Source organism: Stylophora pistillata, chromosome 13 (genome assembly GCF_964205215.1).
Source record: "Stylophora pistillata chromosome 13, jaStyPist1.2, whole genome shotgun sequence".
In the NCBI taxonomy this organism is placed as follows: domain Eukaryota; kingdom Metazoa; phylum Cnidaria; class Anthozoa; order Scleractinia; family Pocilloporidae; genus Stylophora; species Stylophora pistillata.
This window is the reverse complement of record NC_142531.1, coordinates 17,676,873-17,700,610: the sequence shown is the minus strand read 5'-3', so window position 1 is coordinate 17,700,610 and position 23,738 is coordinate 17,676,873. Positions and strand designations below refer to the sequence as shown.

The window sequence follows — 23,738 nt, the reverse complement described above, 5'->3', positions numbered from 1 at the left end:
ATGTACCTTGTGTGAAGAGGCTGAGATATATTACCTTATTTATCGTATTGGTTTACCAGTCGGGCTTCAGGTAGGAATTTGACAGCGGTGGTCTTATTCGTTTGTTCTAGTAACGATACCGTAGACATCAATTTGAATAATTTTACGTGCGTGTAAATCAGTAGTACTGTTTTTCTAACATCCCAGCGCGTTATCCGAATAACGTAGACGGTATATGAACGGTCAATGACCAATCCAATACTGAGCCTAACAGGAAACTGCAAGCAAGAGGTGGTTTTGTTTGAAATTTGCTCAACAGAAAACAAAATCTTGAAGTTGTGAAAAAAAAAAAAAAATCAATCGAGTGTTATTCGATACGGTCCCTCAAAACGGTTTAATGGGATTTACCACAAGCTTAAGTAAATAAACCCTTCAGGCGGATGGTATGTGGGCTGATAATGTCTGCAGTGGAAAAGTGAATATTTTTCCGAAAAGCAAAAAGTTCCGAGGGCAAATGTGAAACTTTGAGGACAATCTCTCAGCCAAGAATGTTCTCGGCGACATACCGCAAACCAGAAGGGGGTTTACTTATTTTATAGCCCTCTAATTGATTTTCATATCGCGCGTTAACGGCAAATTTGATGACTCTTTTTTACTTTTTGGAGCAGAATTTGAGGAAATTTATGAGTAGGTAATAAAAGCCCAAAACACAAGCATGTGCTTAGCGATTGTCATGCCACGCCCTCTATTTCAAACTTCAATCATGTATGTGGTTACCATGCACGCGTGCGAGAATCGTTCAACTGCAAGAAGGGAAAGTTAGTTTTGAAGCGTCCTGCATATCTTCGGTCAGAGCTTCGGAAAATTGTATCCAGCAATCTTAAACAGAACACATCACATTTAGTCTGATGGTTGTTGTTTTAAAATCAGTCTAGTGCAATTGATTAATTTTTTGTGGTAGCTTTTTTCTTAATTTTTTTTCTCGAAATGAAACGAATTCTTCGCTCGCCCCGATCATGATAATTGTAAGACCTTTCAGTTTTCATCTATTGCCAGACAATAGTTACTGGAAGAATAACATAAGTCCTCTCAAGAACCTTTTAATAGACCTTTACTGCTTCCCTTTTTTAATAAAAATTCAATTTAGTATTATGCACGCTAAGTGCAATAGCGGAGCTCCCTATTTAAGGAAATATGATGAATGACCTATCTAGTCTCGAAAATTTGTAAGTCATGTGATGACTGTGCGTTGCCATATAATGTCTGTTCGACCGTTCGAAGAGATTCGTGCCTCGGAGAAATGTGCATTTCAGTAGAGTGAGATCGAGGTCTTTGTAGCGGTGATCTGATCAGCGTTGTTGTCTTGCCTGCATGACAGTGCTTGCGTAAAAATGAATCTTTGTAATTTTTCGGAAGTCGATCGTTCCGACTTTCAACTGAAGGTATGTTTCCACCTGAAAAAATTGTGTGTAACGTTGAAATGCGCGACAATAATTAGATCTTTCCTTTACGATTCAGCGTCACGTTCATGGAATAGGCAGGATTTTCGGAGGAGAGGGTCTTCATCAACGTCCCACTAGCAACTGGTGCATGTTAAGTTCTAGTAGTATCATCAATTATCCCTTTTCTCTTTCTCTCGCAGTATGCAAGTAATGGCCTAGATCATTGTGAAGTCTTTGTGCTCAGTGGTAAAGCATTAGAGCTTCAGTTCCTCATGGATTGTCAAAGTTTTTTTTTTTGTCTCAATCTCGAAACAAACCGAACAAAGTCTTCCTTTAGATGTAATTTTTCTTGGAAGTATTTTCTGCGGTGAATTTTACAAAGGTTTTCAGTACTTTTTATTACTTATTCCTCTTTTCTTTTTCGTTAAATTACACTGAATACCGGCTGAAAAACCCTTTTAGAGGGTAAGGGTTTACATATAATTATCAATGTTATCATCATTATCATAGTTATTGTGATTGTTATTATCATCAGGTTTTAGTGAAGTGTTGTGAGAGTCTCAATGGGCCGGGGTTGAGGCGTAAAAATTCACAAATTTTAACCGTCAGTCGTGAAAAAAAAAATCGCAACAAAAAATTTCTGATTTCTACAAAGGAAAGATGTCGACCGTTAGCCGTAAAAACTGGCCAAAATTTTAACCTCTAACCGTAAAAGACATCAACCCATTGAGACCCTCATATTAAACACTTACTTGCTGTAGTTAACGGCTGACTGTCACATATTTTGCAACTATTTTCTCATTAAGGATCAGGAAAGTATATTTAGTTTTGTTTTCCGTTATCAATTTGTGTTCATTAAATAATTATTTCTTTCTTTTCTCTGACTCAAAAGCTTTTTCTCTACAGCAGTCTGTTCCGTGCAGATAACAATCCTTTACAGAATATGAACAACAAACTTTCTCAGCTCTTTAACTTGCAAGTTCTCCTCATAGTTTCAATACACTGTTTAAAAATTAGGTTATGAGATAAGACAAACCTATTAGCTGGAGGATATATAATACCAGATCGAGTGTGGCTACATCAAAAGCTAAGAAATCACAATAGCCCATCAGAGCAAATTTAAGTACCCTAGAGAGCCAATGAAAACTCATAGTAAAGAGAAGCAAGGTCTTTAAAGCGCAGAATTTCAAGCGTGGGTGAACTAGTTGCGATTGTTCATGGTTTCGTACTTGATTGGTTCAGAAAGCGGACCGATCAAGGACTGAGCTTAGTAAAGCAGAACCCATGCAATACCCTATTACTTTCCACACTCAGTTGAAGGGGAAATTGCTAGTTAAATGTTTGGAATTCAGAGGGTTTACCATACACAGCTCCATAATCTGCTCAAAGACTGAACAAAATGTTTAGTGAAAGAAAGGCTCAAAAAACCTGACCGGGATCAGCAAAAATAAAGTCAAGTCTGTTGACGAGCCTAGTAACCCATTAGGCCGGTGCTTAACTCCGATTTCTGCAGCATCAAGCGACTAGGAGTATTTCTACTCCTCCCTGGATGGGATGCCAGTCCATCGCAGGGTCACCCCCAGCATTAAATTGCTGGTACCCATTTATACACCTGGGTGAAGAGAGGCACTGTGAGAGTAAAGTGTCTTGCCTAAGAACACAACACAATGTCCCGGCCGGGGCTCGAACCCGGACCACTCGTTCCGGAGCCGAGCGCACAAACCACGAGGCCACCGCGCCTCCACATCGGGATCAGTATTAAAAGAGAAATAGTTACAATTCAGTGAAAAGTGATACTTTACAGCTTTAACGACTTTTTGTGCAATCTTAATCGTGGAGAAGAATAGCATAGTTAATCTATTAACAATGGTCTTACATAACATTTACCTCTATCCACATATTTGCCGTACAACTAAAACAAAAGTAATCACACTGATCAATCAGAAGAAAAGAAAATAATTTTAAGAGCCAATAAGAATTCACACTAAAACCGATCAAACTCAACCCCAGGGGAATAGGTGTGATTGGTTTTGGTTTTGCGTCTGTTTGGTCGAGAGGGTGTCGTGAGTTTTTTTTTTTTTTTTTTTTTTTTCGGACCACTGCAATCATAGAGCGATATGAAGCAAAAGCAACGAATTCCTGGAAAAGTTTCGACATTCAATTGAAAATAGCTTTACATTCAAAGTGCATTTCGCATAAAATCAAACCCAGATTCAAAAGTCTAACAAGAGCCAGAAACTGATGAGGAAAGCAAGTCGTAATCAGTTTTCAAATTCCACCTAGTTTTGACAATAATTTCAATTTACGAAAAATAGAACACATCTCTCGCGGGATATTCAAGAATTTATAATCGAAGTGGAGGTGTGTAGCGAAGGATATTTACTGGGCCACGAAGGAGCATGGTAAATATCCACCACTCAGTCCACCAAAACCGAGGTGAATGACTGTTTTCAGAGCATATACCACATAAGAACCAAAAAAAGTGGTTTATTTCTGTCAACATACCGAAAAATGTCCGGAAATTGGTCTCTTCATATCCGATTGTTCTCTTGAGCTGCTCTCAGGTGAATAGTCTTTGCTAAAATCTCAAAGCTAGTCAGTCAATGCGCCTAGAGAGCACCCTTCAAATGCATGGTATAAACCGGAATGATTTTAGTTTTGATGCAGTCTTAGCACTAGGGTTAATCAAGTGTGAAAGAAAATATTCGAAAGAGGTAACGCTCAAATATGCTGTCAGTTCTTCTCTTTTCTATAAAATCAAATGCGAGCCATAGCTTAATTCCCACCGAATATGAGAGCACTTTTCGATTGAAAGTCGCAAAACCAAAATCAAAGTAATCGTAACAGCCAATCAGAAGAGAAGAAAATATTACAGACCCAATGAGAATTAAAGTAAAAACAAGAAAACGTTTGAAGCGCGGGAAAATTAACGCGGACGATCAAATCACGATTGGTTTCAGTTTTTCATCTGGTTGGTTGAAAAGGTAGCACCACGTTTCTGGACCAATTACGGAGCGAAATAAAGGACAACCAAAGTAATCTCGAAATATTTTTTTTGAATGATGCAATGTAAGTCTTGTCTGAACTATGATTTCAACCGTCTTTATAGGCTCTACAAGCTATAATTCTGATAAACGCTTTGTGATAAAACTTACTCATCATTCCATAACAAACCGGATGCAGGGCACTAGGAAAGCACGTCAGAGCAAAAACGAACTTACTCGCAATATAACGATAAGGCCAGAAAATAAATGCGTTCACACGAAACTCAAACAAAAGCCAGCTAACTTGATAAGGAATGTAGCAAACGACAAATATCAAAACGAGTGCAAATACCATTCTTAATAAATCGTTCTCCAGTTCAAAGGTTTTGTTGTTGACGGGCGGCACTTCGCTAAAAGGTGAGACACTTTCTTTTAAGGCTTTCTTTTCCTTGTCTGGCCCTACGCCCAGTTTTTTGGCGTCAACCTTGATATTCACCAGCTCGATTTCCTCGCGGTTTTCCGTCTCCGATTGACTAAACAGACTGGCTCCTCGAGGTTCCTCTGGGTACAAAGTAGACTGATTAGTGACCGAAGAAAAAGCTTTGTTCTGCTCATCCCTTAACCTTGTTATAACAAAGATATGTTCCCGAATCTTTTTGCTGACCATCGCGTAGGAAACCACCATTATTGCTAACGGCAGGGCGAAATTTAATATGAAAACCACAATGGAATAGATATCCTTTAATTGTTCGTAACCCGGTGGAAATATTTCTTCACACAGAGGATGTTTATCGTACACTTTTACGACATGAAAAGCTGACGAGGGAACAGTCAGCACAAAGGACCCCACCCATGTGAAAATTATTATGCAACGCATTTGTCTGCGGGTTGGTTTAGTGACGAGAGGCTTGACGAGGAGAAGACAGCGGTAAACAGCAAGAGTGGCTAGGGTCGTTGTGATCACCAGCAGACTGGCCACTTGTATTTGTATCAGTATCTTGCACATGGTTGATCCGAGCTTCCAAGACCACGGGGGTTCGTCGGCGTGAATTGTAAACATTATACTGACGGTGTTGAGGATTTCGGCGAAAGCCAAGTTGCTGACGAGGTAGTGAGCAAATGGTTTGTGGCCTGGTTGCCTCCAAACTGCTCGACACACAACGTAATTTCCAACCAGCGAAAACGACAGCAACAGGCTGACGACCACGGTACGAGCAATTCGTAAGGGTTCGGGCTCGGGAAGGAGTAGATATCTTGTAGCGGTTTGGTTATCGTATTGCGAAGGGGTTTGATTCATTGTAAACCCGGAACACAACGTTTCAACAATATTGTAAGAGATCTTGCACTTGCTTAAGTCTTCTTGAAAGTGCTTCCCTATTTCCTATGGCGTTGAACTTTAAAAGAACATCACGATGTGTTTTATGAAAGATCTGAAATGCAAATGGTATGTATAAACAAATACATCTATTTTACCATTTAGACAAGAGAGTATTAATTAATGATCCTCAAATGAAAAAAACCGGATGCAACGATTTTTTTAAATTCTACCACGACAACGATTAAAGAGATTTTTTTATACTTCTGATCGTGTGAATAGCCACATTACAAAATGCAGGAACAATAAGGACAAAGTGATATGCAGTAATGCAGCACTGATTCTTTTTTCTTTCGGCGTTGGGAATTTAACCCAAAAAGCCCGATTCTTTGTTCCGCAGTCATTTAGGTGTGATTCTTTCGTGTTCCGCCATTAAAAACCATTTTGTCTCTGTCATTTTCTTAGGTGAGAAAATATCCATTGACAAGGTTGTGAAAAGGCACTATACATAAAGATATATCTTTTTGTTCATAAACTTAAACTTGTTTTTGTATTTCCTTTCTCCTCCAGTACTCCTCTAGTTTGACGAAAAAGTTATTTTCACCTCAGGTCGCCTCGCTAAATTTTCAACCCATTGTCAACAAATTAAAGCTTCATGGAGACATCATTCATTAAAAACCTAAGAAAGCATTTACACTCTTCTTCAAGAGGAAGCGTATTGTTCTGCACATGTTTTCCTGCCATTACGGTTATAAAATGTTGTCATCGCGACATCACGTGAAAGAAACGCAAATGCATACCTACTTCTTTTTGCAGACAATTGTCCTGGTGTATCAGAAAGTTATGGAAATTGAAATTACAGAATAAAAAATCAGGTCGTTTCTGTAACATTCTTTGAAGAGCTTAGCGAGGAACCCAAACTCAGGTATTTAGAAAAAGAGAGCTGACAATGTCAGTTCACTTCCTTCGAGAACCTTCGGCCTTCCTAACCCCCGCGCAATTCGAGTCTTCTATTTCTGTTTTGTTTTGAATTGCCTCACTTTGTTCCGCTTCTTTTTTTTTTTCTCAGTGTGTCTGTCCTGAATGCTACGCAGCAAGCCGGTTATTCAGATATATATCCTCATGACACGCAACGGTTTAATGATTATCATTTTTTTGTTGTTGTTGTTGTTAATTGTCACTTTAATTAAATCTTGACCTTCACCGCACGCTGTCATTTCACTACTGCTTCAATGTGGGCACGCATCGCTTTCATTAGTCGCTTGAACCGTTAACAGTTTAGGGAACAAGTTTTCCAAAGTTCTTGCTTTTATACAAGTTTTTTCATTTCGTAGCGTGTTTGTTTTAATGAAAGGAAGTTTTAGAGATTTCAACTACACCTTCCCTTTCGCAATGTCATGTTTACTTCCCTCGATTTGAAATGAACGGAAACTTTTGGTCAATAAAGAAAGGCCTGAAGATGAATGAGGAAGGTGGCAAACTGAGGAAGGAAGTTCTGAAGAAAACTTTATTTATGATCTGGGGATTTTTTTTTTTAAAGTTGTGATCATACGTCGAAGACTTAAAGATGAGCTCTTAGCAAGAGAGGAAGAAACAGACAGTTTCAAACAATTTTACGATCATAAAAGTGTTATTAAACACACGCCCTTGCCTCTGTAGAACTTTCTAGAAGCTAAAGTTAGTCGTGACGTGTCAGAAATTCGGGAAACTTAGAGGAAATTGCAAGGTTATCAACACAGAGTCCATTTCTTCTTCTTTTTATTTTTCACTCAACTTAATTTTCCAACTTCAAAACCATTTATCATTTATCATTAAAATCAAAAGTATTATTTTAGCTTTCTACAAAGCTCTGTTTTTATACTGTTTTCTATCCAACAAGTCAGCGTTTTCAAGTTGATTTATCTCTGAAGAGCGCTCTAGAAAAGTATCTTATGGTGGAAAATTTATCCTGAAGTGATAATAGTAGAAATGGCGTTGCGTTTTCAAAGTTAATTAAGCTTGGTGTGGAAAGCTTTTCAGTTCAATGTTGACGTTGCTATTCAAGTGTCGTCCTAATGTGACCTGGAGCGCTTCCACTTCGCCGACGAATTAGAATTATCGAAAACAGAAAAGTCTTTTTCCTAGTGACACTGAAGTACCTACAGAGAACGTCCTCTTTTTATGATCAATCATATTTCTGATAGAGTACTCTGTATTGAAGAGCTTTTGGGAAAAAAGAAAACTGACCGGCGCCTGTAGTGCTTATAATCGAGTTGACCTCTTTAACCCGCTGTACCGGTAGAAGTTTAGCCGCTCCTCTCTTATCGAAACGTAATGACAATGGAAGCAAATCAAGCTGCTTAATTTCTTAAAATACATCGAGTAAAGAGAAATTATTGGTTCAGTAATCCAAATATAATCTAAACATTATCTCAACCTCTTTCATCTTGAATGGCATCATGTTGAGCTGCGTTAGACTTTTTTTTCTTTTTGCGAAAAAAGAAAAAAAAATATAAAGCAAAACAAAATATAAAAAAGGTTCGAAAATGACTCTCTCCAGTTGCTCGTTTTTCATGCAATTCTGAGGCCAAATAGTTTGCACTAAAATTTTTTTCCTAATTGTGCCCGGGCCTTGAAGTGCATAGCACGGTCACAATATCAGAATAGCAGAGTAACTGTAAGTGTTTAATTAGTGGGGGAGGGGGGAGATTGGAAACAGGGAGGGAGGGACAGGCGGAGGAGAGGTAGGCTTTATTTGACCTGCGATATACTAAGTATAGCTCACCAAACAATGTGATTTTGATTCATCCTCTGATGACAGAAGGTCAGAAAATCGTGGCCTAATTGGCTTAGAACCGAGCCTCTGTTTTAGGCCAACATATCTGCATGGGACAACCTTCTTCGAGCAAAGAAAAATTGCAAAGACACGATAAAATACCTAGAAGCTATCAAACTGTTGAAATTCACTTTAAGCTACGTGATGTTACAAGTATATAAAAAAGGTAAAATTGCTGTCTTAAGTGTTCATAAGGTATATCCAAGGGGAAAGTTGTCCGAGATATAAATGTGTTTACTGACCTGTTATGGGAACAGAGACCGACCGCCTTTTCCAGATGCACTTAAAGAAAACCTTTTTGCTCGTTATATGTAGTTCATTTTAGATCAAATATTAGATATCAACGTAACAAGAGCATTCGGCGCGTAAGGCAATATCACCGGCATGTTACCATATCCGTTTTATAAAAATAGTATTTCGACCTTTCAAAGAAGCCGCTTGTCTCCTCACCTTTTATCAACACTATTACAAAACCGATCATTTTGCAACTTTAAAAAGTTGTACTGAAATACAAACCTGAAAAATAATAGTTCTGAAGGTGAACCGAACCCATTCCGGCCCCAATTTAAAATACACGTCAAGCTTTGTTTATCATTTTGTGTGAAAGTTGGAGAAAACTCAACAAAGACAATATGGAAATTAATTTCTAAGCTTGTTTATTCTGTTATGGCTTTTAAAAGAAACTTCAATTGTGAATGTCACAGGTTATGTGTACATCTGCCATGCTCGTTTACAATTTCACAGTACAGAAAAAAGTATATCGTTAAACTCCCCCAATAGCTGAATATTTAGTTGACAAGAACGCAAAGCAGTTACTTAACGAATGCAACCCACTTAAAATCGCATTGCGGTAACAGTCTAATTGGTGGAGGACGAGCTTCACTTTTGGAAAAACGAATTTTGTCTTAATCAGACAACGCGGCCATACCGACTTAATATGTATAGTAGCAGTTAAATGAAAATTGGGTCGGTTTAAGCAGGCGCATGATTAAAAACGATTCAGTAAGTGGTACATCAAATACATCAAACACTCTTTCAACAGCGGGTGAACATTAATTATGTACCTTTAGTAAGAAAAAAAGGGGGAGGGTCAAACATAAATCATCTTTACATACTACCGATGCTATAAAAGAGGAAGTAATAGTTAAAATTCGTGGGAAATGCTGATGAAATAGATCGTGATGGTTTAATTAGTTTTTTAGTTGCGAGAGTAATGAAAGGTTAGATATGCTTTAGTATTATGATCCTTACAGTGATCCAATCAGGAAGAAAGCAGATTTGAGTGTAGGATATTCTATCATTATAGAACGCTCAGTTTTGAAGCTATATTAAAACTGCAAATCTCGTCTCCGCCTCAGTTGCTTTCAATTTTCTTTTGGCGGGAATGATAAAATAATACGTCGCGCTAAGACTTCAACGACGTTTACGTAACATTTAAACGTCTAAACATTTAGCGTCTTTTCCCAGTGGTCCAAGAATACTTCACAGAAGGTAAATCATAACTACAAATCGCCTAGCTATGTCTGTAAAAATAAAAAAAACCATTTATAAAAAGTACAATAACAATGAAAATTCAGTGTTCCAGGTACGGCACGTAAAAATAAATGTTCCTCAAGTTTCCGTTTAAAAGTTTCGACTGATTGCAAGTCTCCTAATGACTGTGGAAGGGAGTTCCACAACACTGCTAAAGCCAAGGTAAACGACTGGCCACCATAAGACTTAAGATTGTATACGGGTGTCTTGAAAAGGTTTTTGAAAGATGAGCGAAGTGATCTAGAAGGTGTAAAGTACACTGCGAGAGGGGCCCAAAACATATTTATGCCCAACAACATAAACTATATTATTATTCTTATGCAACAGATCTGCAAGCGATATTCAGCACGCCAAAATTTCCATTTTAGCCCGTAAAATGCGCCACAATGCCCGACAAAGTAATAAGAATACATCATCGACAAGCGCCGAGTCGCTTGTCTATTTTAAAAAGGAAATGTACTCTCACATGACAGTTTCAATTTGGCCCAATTGATCAGCTTAGTGAATGTAGAAACTTGCGTAATTGCTAACCGCTTGACGTTGAAAGGATGACTTGTACGGTGCCAAAGTTCTCATTAATCAACGTCTTCGACAAGTGGTCGCCAGCCTCAAAAGCCCTCTTACGTTTACGGAAGTCATAGAGAGAACGTCCTGATTGGGAAAGACCTCATAGCGAGCGAACAGTCTACTTTTCGTCTTAATTGCGTGGGTTTGTAGAGACCAGGTGTAATGTTTATTTTCTTGGAAAATGTGAACTGTAATTGTAATTATGATCATCTCAAAGACGACTTAACTATTTCTCTACACAATTTTTTTTGGTTTATTTGTCGTATTCCACAAATCGGGTTCGTTTGTGGAACAAGTATTCGCAGCGTTTCTTCAAATGGAATTGCTACCAATCAAGAACTGTATATGAACGTTTCTCAGTGGTGACGTTTAACATAGCGACGTTAAACTTGAACATAGTGTCAAATTCATGAAGTTGTTCAACTTTGTCTATCGACAACTGATCTGAGTAGAAATCGATTAACTTAAGCATTGAGTCGATGGAGTGTGCTATTTAGGGGCCACCATTTAACTTTTGAGGGGGGTGTGGGTGATTTCTGGTCATCAAGAAATTTTTTTCTAGCAATCTACTGTGCAGGATATTTTTTCCGTTCTTAATGCCCTATTTCTTCTGCTACATTTGGGCTGCATGCAATTTTTTTCTTCCAACAAGCGCTTGCGGGAAATTTTTTTTCAAAATTACTCAACCCCCCCCCCCCCTCAAGAGGGAAATGGTCGGCCCCCTAGTTCTCTGAGAAATTCGTGGCTCTTCGTTCTTAGAGGCCATAGATCTTAATTTAATCCCCTTTACAATTGGTCATGCAGTCCTCCGCAAAACTAAACATTAATAAAAGTAGATAGTATTTTCACGGCATCTGTTTGCTTGCTAATGTACAAAAACTGCAAAGAGAAATTACTCATTAGCCACTTTCGGCATTAACAAGATGAAGCCCTCATATTGTGATGATGTAACTATTGCACAATAGAAATTTTCATGAAGTTTTTTTCGTTGACGCAAGAGCAGATGACGTGAGTTTGTGAGATATTTATAGTTTAGTTCGTACTTTGAGCGGGCTATGTTTTTTTAGACAACTGATAAACCCAGAGAAATTTTCGTGCAATTTGTGTAAGGAAATCAAATGTTGTCGAGTTCAATTTGCAATAGATGAGCATGGGTTGATTTTCCAAAGACTAAAATAAATCGCGTGGCTCGGAGGGCGAGAGCAATTTGCAGTCTCAGGAAGTTTTCGAGTTATTATTTACTCCACCCTTCCCTATTGATTTCAACTATCTGCCTTCAATTTCAACTGATTGCACTGTTTGGGTTTAGTCTAAACGCGGTCAGCCAATAAGCGAGCTGAAATTTGCGCGTGTTTTGGATAACGTTGAACTGCAAAAAATCTGCCTTGTTCCTCAGTTAGGCTTGTAGCTATGGAAATTCTCTGCTTGAATTGTCTTGCATAGCAACCATATTTCATACGGTTTATAACTGAGCTTTATAACTGAACCATATTTCATACGGTTTATAACTGAGCTTTTTTGATCGAGTCGAAGCTATTTGATTCGTGACAGTGGAAAGAGAAAAGTAGAACTTTAATTAAAACGCGTCTTGCCTGTTCTCAGCTGACGCACTTGTCGAGAAGCGAAGCTGTGAGCAATCATTAGAAAAAGGAAAATAAATATTTAAATTACGTAGCTTACCAAATAAAAACCTTGGGTAAAACGTGGCCTTAAGTGTTATTTTTTCATGTCGGTAAGGGATCACTATCTCCAAAAGATCCTCACAATTTTTCACTTTTTAGAGCGAGTTCCAGGGAAAAAGATTTGAGTCCAGTTTATTCTGCTGAAATGATCATGAACGCAACTTTGCCGAGTAACGTTAAACCATCAAACGCGCCAGAGAATGCGATCGAAGTGTACCAAGAACCCTCCGGGTTGAGAATTTTCCGTTTATCGCTCTTTTCGATGGTGATCTTCACAAGCCTCGTGGGAAACTTTATTATTTGTAAAGCAGTGTGGAAAATTACTCGTCGTAAGCCTTTTTCGTACTATTTGGTGGCCAATTTAGCTGTAGCTGAACTAATCAACTCACTGTGTCAGGCGTTTATCCTAGTTTACATGGAGAAAGGAAGCTGGATTTTTGGCGAGGCGATGTGCATCTTAGTCAACCCTCTCCTGGTGCTGAGCATGTTTGTGATTACAAATTCTCTTGCCGTAATCGCCGTATATAGCTACAGAGTCACGCTCGAAAGAAGAAGACCGAAAGCTTTAATAATCGTTGGCATTATCATCGGATTATGGATCATGGCTTTGGTAATTACGCTGCCACTTTTTATTACCCGCAAACTCGATAAAATATCTGAAGATCATTTCAGATGTGCGTCATATTTTCCTGGAGACTCTACCGCGAATTATAACAGATACACAATTGTTCGCCTCCTGTTCACTTTTGCTGTTCCTTACTTTGTCATACCATCAGCTTATTTGGCACTGGCCATCAAGTTGAAGTTATATGTCCACAGAATCGACAAAGAAGAAGACGATACAGCAAATATAGGTTTATCAGCTATTAAGACATTAAACGGTGCAGCTAAGCCTTGGGGAGTGGACATAGTTGATAAACGGCTTGATAACAACACGGTAGGGCCAGAAGAAAGGGAACAGAACTTACAAAACCGACGGAGAAATGGTAAGGTGATCATCGATACAGCTGAAAACCATTTGACGAAAATGGTTTTTGTAATAATTTTGATATTTTTGGCATGTTACTTACCTTATCAAGGCTACTTTCTCTGGGAATACTTTGGAAAATTCAATAATTGGCAATTCTATTATCAAAAGCTTTTGCTTGATTATCTTTTTGTACTAAAATGTTTACCGAGCGCTTTGCACCCGATATGCTGGTATGCGACTATGAATAGCATTTTCACCAGAGCTTTTCCTAAGGTTGTGGCATGTCCATGTTCTTTCAAGCCGTAAGCGCAGAAAGAAGGCGACGAGAACGTTTTCATGAGGAAAGGTAATCAGGCAGAACCATGGCTCTGCACGCGCTTTTAAATATCAGGGAGTGAGCATTTGAGCCAAACATCGATTGGTTCTATATTTCTTATGAATTTTGCGATTCAGATCATTTTTCTACCTCCAGCTCCCTCCCAACACAACACGCAAACGAAGCGTCGAGTTCGAAATTACAAACGGAAATAATTTGCCATCAAGGCTCCTGCTCTTAGACTGTGCAAAGTTTGACGATTGATACGCTTATTTTTTTTGTCGAGGACGAAGAAAAATGAATAGTTTTAAAACTTTCGTGAAGAGTTATTGTTCTGCTCGTAAACCTTTTAAATTCACCACTTTTACGTTGTCAAAAGCGTCACCTTAGTGACTGCTCTTAACACCAGGTGCAACGAGCTCCTAAATTTCTCATGGAGAATAGAGTCAAGCAATTGGAATCGCTCTTACATCTTTGGCCAGTTTAGTTAACGTGCACCGACGAACATTTCGAATAAAATTTTAAAGTAAAAGTAAGCGATATAACGATAGAAAAACTTTTATAATTGTGGTGTCCTCATAATATGTCAGTTATCAAAACAATCGGTTTAGTAAATTTAGTGACGTTTGGCCTTCGGACGCCAGTTTGAATATATTATCGTGCCCTCAATAACATGTCACGTGAACGTGAATCTGAGTAGCGATTGGCTTCTGTTTTGTTTTGGTCCGGGTTAACAGATTTGATAACGATTCCAAAATGATAATCAAGTTTAAAGATACAACGTCGTTAAATGTCACGCATATAATTGGAGCACAAAAATAGCATAAATACAGGCGAGAGATGTTAATGTAAAAAATGCAATAAAAAATTTTCAAAAGCTTAAAAAGTGCATTAGAGTCGTAAAGTTTTTTGTTAGTACTTTAGTTTGCATTAGGTCCGATCTAATATTTCAAGTGCTGGGTTTGAATTTCCCACTGGAAAAAAAAAAATCGGGAATTATTGAGCGATCAAAAATATTCCTACATGTCTTTAAAATCAACAAATTGTCAGGTACGAAAGATTATCATTTTCAGCAACATATTTTATGCTTTCCCGATGGACCCTACTAATAATGAATCAGACTTGCTAATTTCTAAAGATCACATCAAAAGTTTGAAAAAAGGAAACTTTATTTTTCATGGTTGGTGGTTTCTTATCATAATATCTAGTGTCGGGCTGACAAAGATCTTCCAAAGATCTTACAGGTACATTCACACAGAGTTGGCTGAGAGTTCAATGATCTGTAATATATGAGCAGATGTCTCAATGAAAGTCGGTTACCTCTATCCGCCATGCATCTTGTTATTGTACCTTAAGAGCCGGCCCCTTGGAGAAAGGGGCCCCCTTTCGGGCACAGCCACTTGTAAGACCATTAGCAACCGCTTAACTCTTTACACCCTAATATCAGTATAGATATTCTCCATATTGTTCTCTACATTTCCTAAGGTGCAGACAAGGAGAATTTGTGTAACAATCAAAAGCTCCTGTAGATGTTGATCATTCCCATTATTCTCGCGACCTTAATCTGTGTTTCGGGAAGGGGGGGGGGAATATTGTAAGGAGAAATTAGATGCTGGTCACCCTTAGGAGTTAAAGGTTAGATGGAAAACAGTTATCGAAACCTCTTTAAATGACAGGAAAGGTTTTCGAATCTTTTGAAACAGACCTTCGTGGGTAGGGGTGTCAAAGCAGTTGTTAGGCAGTGGAAAGTCAGCGTAGCTCGGATGAGGTAGATTTGTGAAATGATTGAGCTTAGAATAATTACATCACAACCATCCGGAAACTTATATGGCTGACCAAAGTGATAAAAGATGATATATAGACCAGTGAGGTATTTGCCAGTGTGATACTGAGAGCAATTTTCAAATCTAAGGTGGACACGTTAGTGACTTTACTAAACAGAGCCTCTCTATGAACACTATATGAAAGGAGATTACAAAGCATAGCTACACTCATTTTTAAAGTTAAAAACGGATCAATGCCACTGTATATTACAGAAATATTCCGGTCTACCTATAAAGGCTATGAGCTCAGAAACGCTGATTTTAATATCCCGCGGGTTAGAACGTCCCGTTACGGCAAACACTCACTTCGTTACTTCGGGCCGTACTCATGGAGGAAGTTAAGCTTCAGTGATCGGGAGAAAACATCTTTAAATGATTTTAAACAAAGAATAAAGAAACGAAACCCGACCGAATTGTTAAAAGACACCTGCGTGGACTGTGAAATCTGCTCATAAAATTAGCATTATGTACAATTTTTTTAGCCATCTAAAAGTATTATTAGCATGTAAATAAGGCTCTAGTTCTACATTTGAAATTTTACTCTAAATGTGTAAATAACTAGTATATTTATATTTAAACTTCTTTAGGTTAAGTAACTAAGTAGTGTCCCCAATTAGTTTTTACACTTGTAAAGCTAAACACATTGACACTTGAATAAAGTTTTTTCTTTCTTTCTATACAAACTGGACGTTAAAGTACGAAACCTGAGATTTATAAATTCCAGATAAGAAAAGAAGCACTGTCAAACTGTCTGTTTTCAAAGACACCCATAACGAGAAAGCATCCCGGGATTGATTCAGGCCTTACTCAGGAGAAAGAATAAACGCCACATCAGATGTGTTCGTGATGTCCACGTGAGCCCCCCCCCCCCCCTCTATGGCGCGTTATTGGGGTCAAAATAAAAAAGATACATCCCTCATTATGAATTGAAAATGATATGTTCTTTGTCATCTAACTCTGCAAACTTACCTTCTTTCCAGTTTGAATTGTAAATAAAAGTTACATTTTAACATTACTGCATCACAAAAAAAAAAAAATCGGAAAAATTCCGTCATTATTCCTAAAATAAGACATTCCCCTGTGACTGTTGAATTGGAAACTTCCTTCTACCGGGGATGTGTGATTTGCGATGAACAAGGCATTTTGAATTGAATACGCAGATTTTGAATTGAATTCTCTCGACCAGGCGTACAAGACGTATCTGATAGACATGGCTTGGTCACTAAGCCGGTATGACGTCTGCCTGATACTTGGATCTTCGCGCCGTGCGTTCTTGCTGGTGATGGATCCGGCTACCCAGAATATTCTTCGCGAGTGTGCTGATCGGCCGATTCAAACAGCCGATCTAATCACCGGCTTAGTGACCAAGCCGTGTCTATCAGATACGTCATGTACGCCTGGTCGAAAGAATTCAATTCAAAATCTGCGTATTCAATAGCCCATTTTCGAATTACCCTTGGCCTCATTTTCAAAACGAGTCCTGGTGCTCATCCTTTCATAAGATAATAAGTTTTCATTCACATGCAAATTAAACTTAATTTCACAAGAATGGTTGAGCACCAGGCCTCGTTTTAAAAAAGAGGCCAAGGGTAATTCGGAAATGGGCTATTCAAAATGCCTTGTTCAACGCAAACCACACATCCTCAGCAGAAGGAAGTTTCCAATTCAACAGTCACAGAGGAATGTCTTATTTCAGGAATAATGGCGGAATTTTGCCGATATTTTTTTTGTGATGCGATAATGTTCAAATGTAACTATTCAAACTGGAAAAGAAGGTAAGTTTGCAGAGTTAGATGACAAAGAACATATCATTTTCAATTCATAATGATGGATGTATCTTTTTTATTTTGACTCTAATAACGCGATATAGATGAGCAACTTGAACATCGATGACACAAAACTTGTTATTCCCAGTTCCTCCGGGGATCTCTGAAAACGCGATTCGATTAAAAAAAAAAAAAAAAAAAAAAACTAAAGAGGAAATGACACCTCAGATGGGTGATTCATTTTGGCTTGATACTTTCGTTGTCTTCACGTTTAACGGATCTGGTCTGTTTCGCAAATCTTTTAAGTAAACAAAAGGAACATCTGATACTTATCGACATTTTGCATGATAGCGGTTGCTTTGAGGGTTTTCCTTTGGAATTTTGCGCGGGAAAGTGGCGCGCGGCCGGCCGACATTGATCCATTTACGCTTGCTCAAAGTATAAGCTCCAGAATCGTTGCCTACTTATCACAGGCCCGTAACCAGGATTTTATGTGGGAGGGGGGGTGCTAACGAGGCAAAAGTGGACCAAACTACCGAATTGTACTTTTATTGTCTGATCCGTTTATTTAGGAAAGTAGCAATACATGAGAAATTGTAACCGCAAAGTACACGGTAGAAACGGAATATTACATCTGTCGAATACAACTGTTTGAAATAAGTTACAAAGGACTAATTTTACGATGTAAAATGATACATCAAAATACTGTGGAACTAATCCCTCAGAATAGTCCCGAGCTCCAGCCTCCGTGGGTGTTTGGTGGCAAACAGATTTACCACCTCATCCAAAACAGTTTTAACTTGATAACGTATGTGCATTAGTGCGGGGGACGACAGCCTTTCCCGGCCCATGCATGCCCTGCTATATGTATGCAGCCGCCTTAAAGAACTCGCACTTCTTTCACATTCACAGCTCGTTGCAGGAATTGTGGCGCCTATTTTGAGGAGCGCATATATATTTGGAAAGAGATCATCATCGCACTTCTTAAGAATGGCTTCTGAAACACAATTAACGATGTGCCTATTTCTGATAATATTCTTTCGCTTTTCGTCATCTATTCGGTTGTCCACGTTTTGCTCTGGGTTTTCATCCGAATTAAGGAAGGATTCGGTAGCGATCATTGCATCGTAATGGTACTTCATTTGCTCATGTCTTTTTGCCTTTTCTTGAGACTTATGCCGAGTTTATGAAAGGCTTGTTAACAAAGGCACCCTTGTCTTTCCTGCAATGCATAGGTATCATCAAAGCACAGTGTTTACAGAATACTCCATCCACTGAAGGGCTGTAGACCATCCATGAGTACTCACTGAGGTATCGTGACTGAAACCCTCTTCGGCACTGATGAAGAAATCGCGTTGGAAACTTGTAGTTAATCGGTGGCACAAAATGACTTTTAATCAAGTGACACTTCTGACCAAACGTGGCAGCTTATTTGCGGAAGAACCAAATTTCTCAGAGGTCGTCGAAAACTTACCGATGTCATTTATTTCTTGTTGCATCATTGGTTCTAAGTGATGCCGCGTTAGATTGTCATCAGTATTCTCAGGTACTGGAGCTTGCGAAGTCTCCACAATTTTATAAACAATGCAGACATCGGCTTTTCATAGAATATTGTCATGACATCAGGAAATGACGATAAGAGACCAAGAGAAACATAAAATGTATTTTCCCTCTCTGTGTCTCGAAAACTTCTATTTTATGGTTTGGGATTCCTGTGGATTGCTGCTTTAGATCACTCCCCAAGTCCCTCTCCGAACTGTTACTCTGTGTTTCCTCACTGGCTCTTTATTAAGGTGGCTCGTACCGGTTTTCATCTTTTTGATGGTTTGTAACTTTGAAAGAATACAACAGAAAGACTGACCAAGGCCAGTTGAACACTTTTACGGGGTTGAATTATATAATCATTGGTTATCCAAAAATAGGTGTCATTTCGTCACTACCAGTTTCCATGGCAACGCTTTCATAGGCTTATTCAGACGCATTTTTTAGCTTGTGGCTTAAATAATTCGAAAACTAACCCCATGATTTTTTTCAGTAATTGCTTTTGGCACTTGAAAAGGAAAATGCACAAAGATTTTTAGAAAATTATACGGAGCGGAATTTCAGATAATCTAGAGAAAAAGCAATTTTCAGACATCGCAAATTTCCTTCCGTAGAATTTTCTAGTTTTTTTTCTGATGATTCCTTTCGATGTTATTATCATATTAGAACAATAAAAAAAAGGGGTTACCGGACTTGCTTTCATGCATAAACTTTCGTGAGTTGAGCAATTTCCACGTGCGTTCTCGCGCATTTAAAAATCTGGATTCTATAAGATCGACATTTGCTCATGATCTGTTATAGCTACCGCTGACAATAGCGTGTGCTCGCGCGCGCGCCTACGATCTGATGTTTTCAGACGTTTACTGCTAAGAATATCATTAAACAGCTGTCAAAGACAGCCTCCCGGGCTCATCTTAAAAATCCTACACACGACCTCTGGCTATATCATATTATTTTCCTTTAAGTTTCAAAGTCTTCTTCCACTTCAGGTAGATTATCCTTCACTTGATTTCTTCTTTTTTCGCCGTCGCAAGGGTTCATATCGGTTGAATATTTCTTTTAAATGTGAAGTGAAGCAACCTTTACTTCTCCGAAAACTGTCTTCTTTATCTTAGTTTCTATCTCCTGCATTTACAGTGGCCGCTCAACACATCAAATACAAGCTCCTAGGTGAACTTCTCACGTAAGGAGAAAAAATTCCTCGTGCCGCCATCTGTGTTTTAAATTTTCGTCTTTTAATCTCGCGCTTCTTTCGCACGTTTCTCCCGCGCGTGACGCAAGAGTTATTTGTTCCCCGCGCGAGGAAACTAGTACGAGCCACCTTACGCGAGTTTGTTTGATATCGAGGAATAGCGACTAAATCTCTGAGCATAATAATAGGATAATGACTGGTGGAAATTGCGAAAATGAGTATGATTTACCTTCTATATCTCGCTATAAAACTGTACTGAGATAGATCTGAAGTCGTGGTTTCAGCTGGGCTGTCATCGCAGACTGCACTGTCAATGTCAGCGTCTGATAGCTCTTGATTGGGTACTTTACTGACCCATGTATCGAGAGACTGGCAAGATTTAGCTGCAGCCTTCCTCTTTCTATTTTCCTGTTCTCTCCTACCCATAACGTATGACACAAAAAACTGATTTTGCATCTTCGGGCGTTCATGCGCTCGTACAAATAGAGAATACTACCCGACGCGTTAGCAGACGTGTCTGACAAAAATTGCGAGATCGCTCCCTTGTCATTGGCTCGCCCGTCTTAACTCCCGTGCAAATCGTGCGCACGTTAATTTCATTATTCATTTAGATAAGCTCTGACGTTAGTGCGCTCATTGAAATGTTCTGAATGGCTCAGGCTACTAGAGTGCAGCTGGTTTTAGTTTCCCAGTGAATAAATTACTGCTCTTTCCATTCTTTGATTTTGTTTAAGTATCACTGTTAAGTTTTAAACTTCCGTTTAACCGACTGCACTCCTTAACTTGGATATTTAGTATCAAAATTCGGATCTTTGGGGCCTGTGGGGGGGGGGGTGCGAACGCACCCTGTGCACCCCCCTGGTTACGGGCCTGATTATCTCTGTCTGAACAAACGAAAGGAAAACTATAATTGACCTGTAGTTTTTTCTAAGCCGGACTATTATGTATTCACTCCTATGGTTCAATGCAAAAATAGCTGATAATAACTGATTTGTGTCATCTGAATAATCACGTGTTCCCATCCTCAACCGAAATTACTCTTATTTTGATTTCAAGTAAAGACAATATGAAGATTTTGAGATAAATTCGGCGAGGAGTTGAATGAGATAAAGATATGTCTTTGCACTACACATTCCTTAAACCTCCTGAATGGTTATTACTACTTCGAAACTGAGAGTCAATCAGTCTCTCTTGGTACTGACTGCCACGTGCCATTAAAACGAGAATGTTCTAATACTTAGGTAGATATAGCTTTGCAATTCATGGTTGAAAATCTTACCCCTCTTTTGGCAGTTACGCCACAGTGCTCACGCATGTTCTGGACTGGTCTTCGAAATCCGCCCACGGTATCTCAACACAAATGCTGCGGAGTTTCATTTTCAGAGTTGTAAAGGGCCACACTTTACCAAAATAGTTAGCCCCAGAGTAGTTTTTTTTTTCGCCTGTCTAAGTTATTATGCAATTACTGCACCCAATCTTGAGGAAGACTCCCGTCATTTTGATTAGTTTTGCTAATAGCTTCGTCTGTTTAAAATTTATCTTTTGATGATAACGCGCATTTTCCCAAATCTTACGATTAATGGCTTCCACTACTAATCAAATCAAAATTAACTGAACAAATCGATGTTATAAGCTAGGGAAACTCTTACCTTTTGCTGTGCATGTACAAAGAATTCTCTACGTCAAAGGTCTAACTTTGGATTAGTGTCTTATCGTACGCCTTTGCTGCTAAACTCTGTACAGATGTTCGGAGTAATTAAACTTTAAATCGAGCCACAGGGTTCCAGGCCCCCCTTGTCCTTGCGTAATAGTCCCCTGTTGCAGCCATTACAGTTCTTTGCGAAGATCACGAGAAATTTTAAATTCATGTTATGACAGACAAATGGAGCCAGTTTTTAATTGACCTCGGTATATCTCCATGCACTTAGGGTCATTTTATTGGAACAATTTATTTCCTGACACATACAATTTTGTTACACATTTCACTTCAACCAGAAAATTGAAGACTGGGTTCCCCCTCCAAATACCATCCCCTACCTCTGTGGAGCTAACTTGAGTATTGATGGCGCATCTTATGTGGCGAATACAAAAACAGAGCAAACACACCGGCGGAGAAGCCAAAACTTCTGCTCGCCTCATGAAAAATTTATGGTATTTGACAAAGATCAGCATGTGGTTCAAATTATCATTGTAGACCTTGACGTCAACTGTCCAAACGTTGGAAAACAAGATCTTAGATCGTATTTTGTATCTTTGAACTTTTGAATGGTTAGCTCAACACAACATGATGTGTTTACTGCGCCAAGCTGCACTGAATGAAAAACAAAACGAAGTGCTTCACCTTAGCTGTAGAATGTTTTTTTTTTTCGAGCTTTCCCTATCTCGTTATTCGTGGTTTAAGCGCCTTTATCACCGTATTTACTTAATTTTATTTATCTTTTAGTTTACACCATCAGCATTTTCCGTAATCGAACTCTCTAGACTAATGAACACAGGGATTAACAATATTCTAGGTAATAAAAAATAAAAGGGCTTCGTGGAATTTATCAAATGCATTAATCGTAAGGCTGCAACCCTCAAAAAAGAGCAAGCTTTTTACTTACTCAGTGGTCAATCGACGCGTCTTTGATGATAAAGTCTGTTTGATAAATGGATTGGCTTAATTAGTGGAGATGTTCCATTAAGTGAAGTTTTTTTAAGTTAACAGAGCCGACAGAAAGAAAACACATCGGTTACAAAACCCAATAATGGTTGATAAAGTTTAGAGTTACAGATAATGAATCTTACCTTGGCGTAAAAATATTTTTCTTTTCGTTTCCCTTTTTAGTCTGCTTTGTTTGTGGTGGAGTCTGCAAAACATTTCGCTTCTTATTTGTAATCTGACTTTGAATAGGATTTTAATCATTTTAATTCCTCATCGGAAACGTTTAGTTTCGAAGAAACTCCAATTTCTGTTTAAGAGTCTATTAATATATTCTTCTCGTGAAGATCAGGTGTCTTCGACGGCGATCACGCACTTTATTCTTTCTTTTTCCATTTTTTCTTTTAATTGCAACCATTACGGTGACTCTTTAAAACACAATCACTTACACTGAATGGATAGTGTAATTCGACGTTTTAACAGAACAAAGAAACATCTTTATTTTGATTTGAAAAGAGAATGCTTTCTTGCTTCCAGCTGATGTAAACATAGTCTATAACGACAGGGTGTTAACGAACATTAATGTCCAATTCGTTTTGTTATTCATATTTGTAAAAACTCCTTGATTTTTAAGATCAGCATGCTTCGAGCTGATAAAATTGCGCGCTATTAACGTCGTTTAACTACTGCCGCTAGAATAGAAACTTGTCTCTGAGTCACTAAAACGAAGCCAAATTATGCGAAAACTTTGCATCTCTTCCCAAACCAGAACGCTTCTTTCAACAATGGAGCGTCGACATTCGAACTCATTTGGCCAGTTATATTCTTCACAATTATTTTTTCGATACATTACTCGTAAATGCCGCAAAATAAACACCATTAAGACATTTACTTGCCTCTGAAGATATATCATTTCCTTCCGATCCTAATTCACTTTTTAGTTGCCATATCGCAGCCCTTTAAAGAAAGTTTCTTTTCTTCCAAGGAGGGTTGCAAGGATTGATACGAACATCCCCTTCAGGTACAACACTTAACGTATGTTATTGTTTCATAATTATATAGCCTCGTCTCCAAACTTCAAAACGACAGAGAGAATGTTGGGAAATATAGACCTCACCAGTACACCATTTAGCCACAGACAGCCAGACTTAATGGAAATTACTCTCCACAA

General features: G+C 38.6%; 3 protein-coding genes across 6 annotated transcripts; 1 reads left to right on the top strand and 2 right to left on the bottom strand.

Moving 5' to 3' along the window:
• Positions 1 to 1,791: 1,791 nt before the first annotated feature.
• LOC111338767 (orexin receptor type 2) lies at positions 1,792 to 22,996 on the bottom strand. Of its 4 annotated transcripts, none has more exons than XM_088743431.1 (3): positions 22,714 to 22,996; positions 22,530 to 22,564; positions 1,792 to 5,835 (listed from the first exon to the last, which is right to left on the bottom strand). In XM_088743431.1, exon 3 carries the CDS (start codon positions 5,700 to 5,702, stop codon positions 4,515 to 4,517), a length of 1,188 nt encoding a protein of 395 aa, XP_088599557.1. In that variant the 5' UTR covers positions 5,703 to 5,835; positions 22,530 to 22,564; positions 22,714 to 22,996; the 3' UTR covers positions 1,792 to 4,514. The 4 variants fall into 4 exon arrangements, with proteins under 4 accessions (XP_088599557.1, XP_022801027.2, XP_088599559.1 ...); XM_022945292.2 differs by lacking the exon at positions 22,714 to 22,996 and adding an exon at positions 21,576 to 21,761; XM_088743433.1 differs by lacking the exon at positions 22,530 to 22,564.
• LOC111338768 (neuropeptide Y receptor type 2-like) lies at positions 12,156 to 16,114 on the top strand. Its single transcript, XM_022945293.2, has one exon. It carries the CDS (start codon positions 12,463 to 12,465, stop codon positions 13,591 to 13,593), a length of 1,131 nt encoding a protein of 376 aa, XP_022801028.2. The 5' UTR covers positions 12,156 to 12,462; the 3' UTR covers positions 13,594 to 16,114.
• On the bottom strand, positions 17,726 to 21,192 carry LOC148717932 (uncharacterized). The gene is made up of 2 exons (XM_088743434.1): positions 20,156 to 21,192; positions 17,726 to 18,530 (listed from the first exon to the last, which is right to left on the bottom strand). Exons 1-2 carry the CDS (start codon positions 20,380 to 20,382, stop codon positions 18,434 to 18,436), a joined length of 324 nt encoding a protein of 107 aa, XP_088599560.1. The 5' UTR covers positions 20,383 to 21,192; the 3' UTR covers positions 17,726 to 18,433.
• Positions 22,997 to 23,738: the final 742 nt, after the last annotated feature.

Bases quoted from the DNA above. Each gene is read 5' to 3' on its own strand.
- LOC111338767 (XM_088743431.1), bottom strand. From the start codon at position 5,702: ATGAATCAAACCCCTTCGCAATACGATAACCAAACCGCTACAAGATAT.
- LOC111338768 (XM_022945293.2), top strand. From the start codon at position 12,463: ATGATCATGAACGCAACTTTGCCGAGTAACGTTAAACCATCAAACGCG.
- LOC148717932 (XM_088743434.1), bottom strand. From the start codon at position 20,382: ATGCAAAATCAGTTTTTTGTGTCATACGTTATGGGTAGGAGAGAACAG. The intron at 18,531-20,155 runs GTAAATCATACT...TTTCTTCATCAG, and splicing joins TTTATAGCGAGATATAGAAG to TGCCGAAGAGGGTTTCAGTC.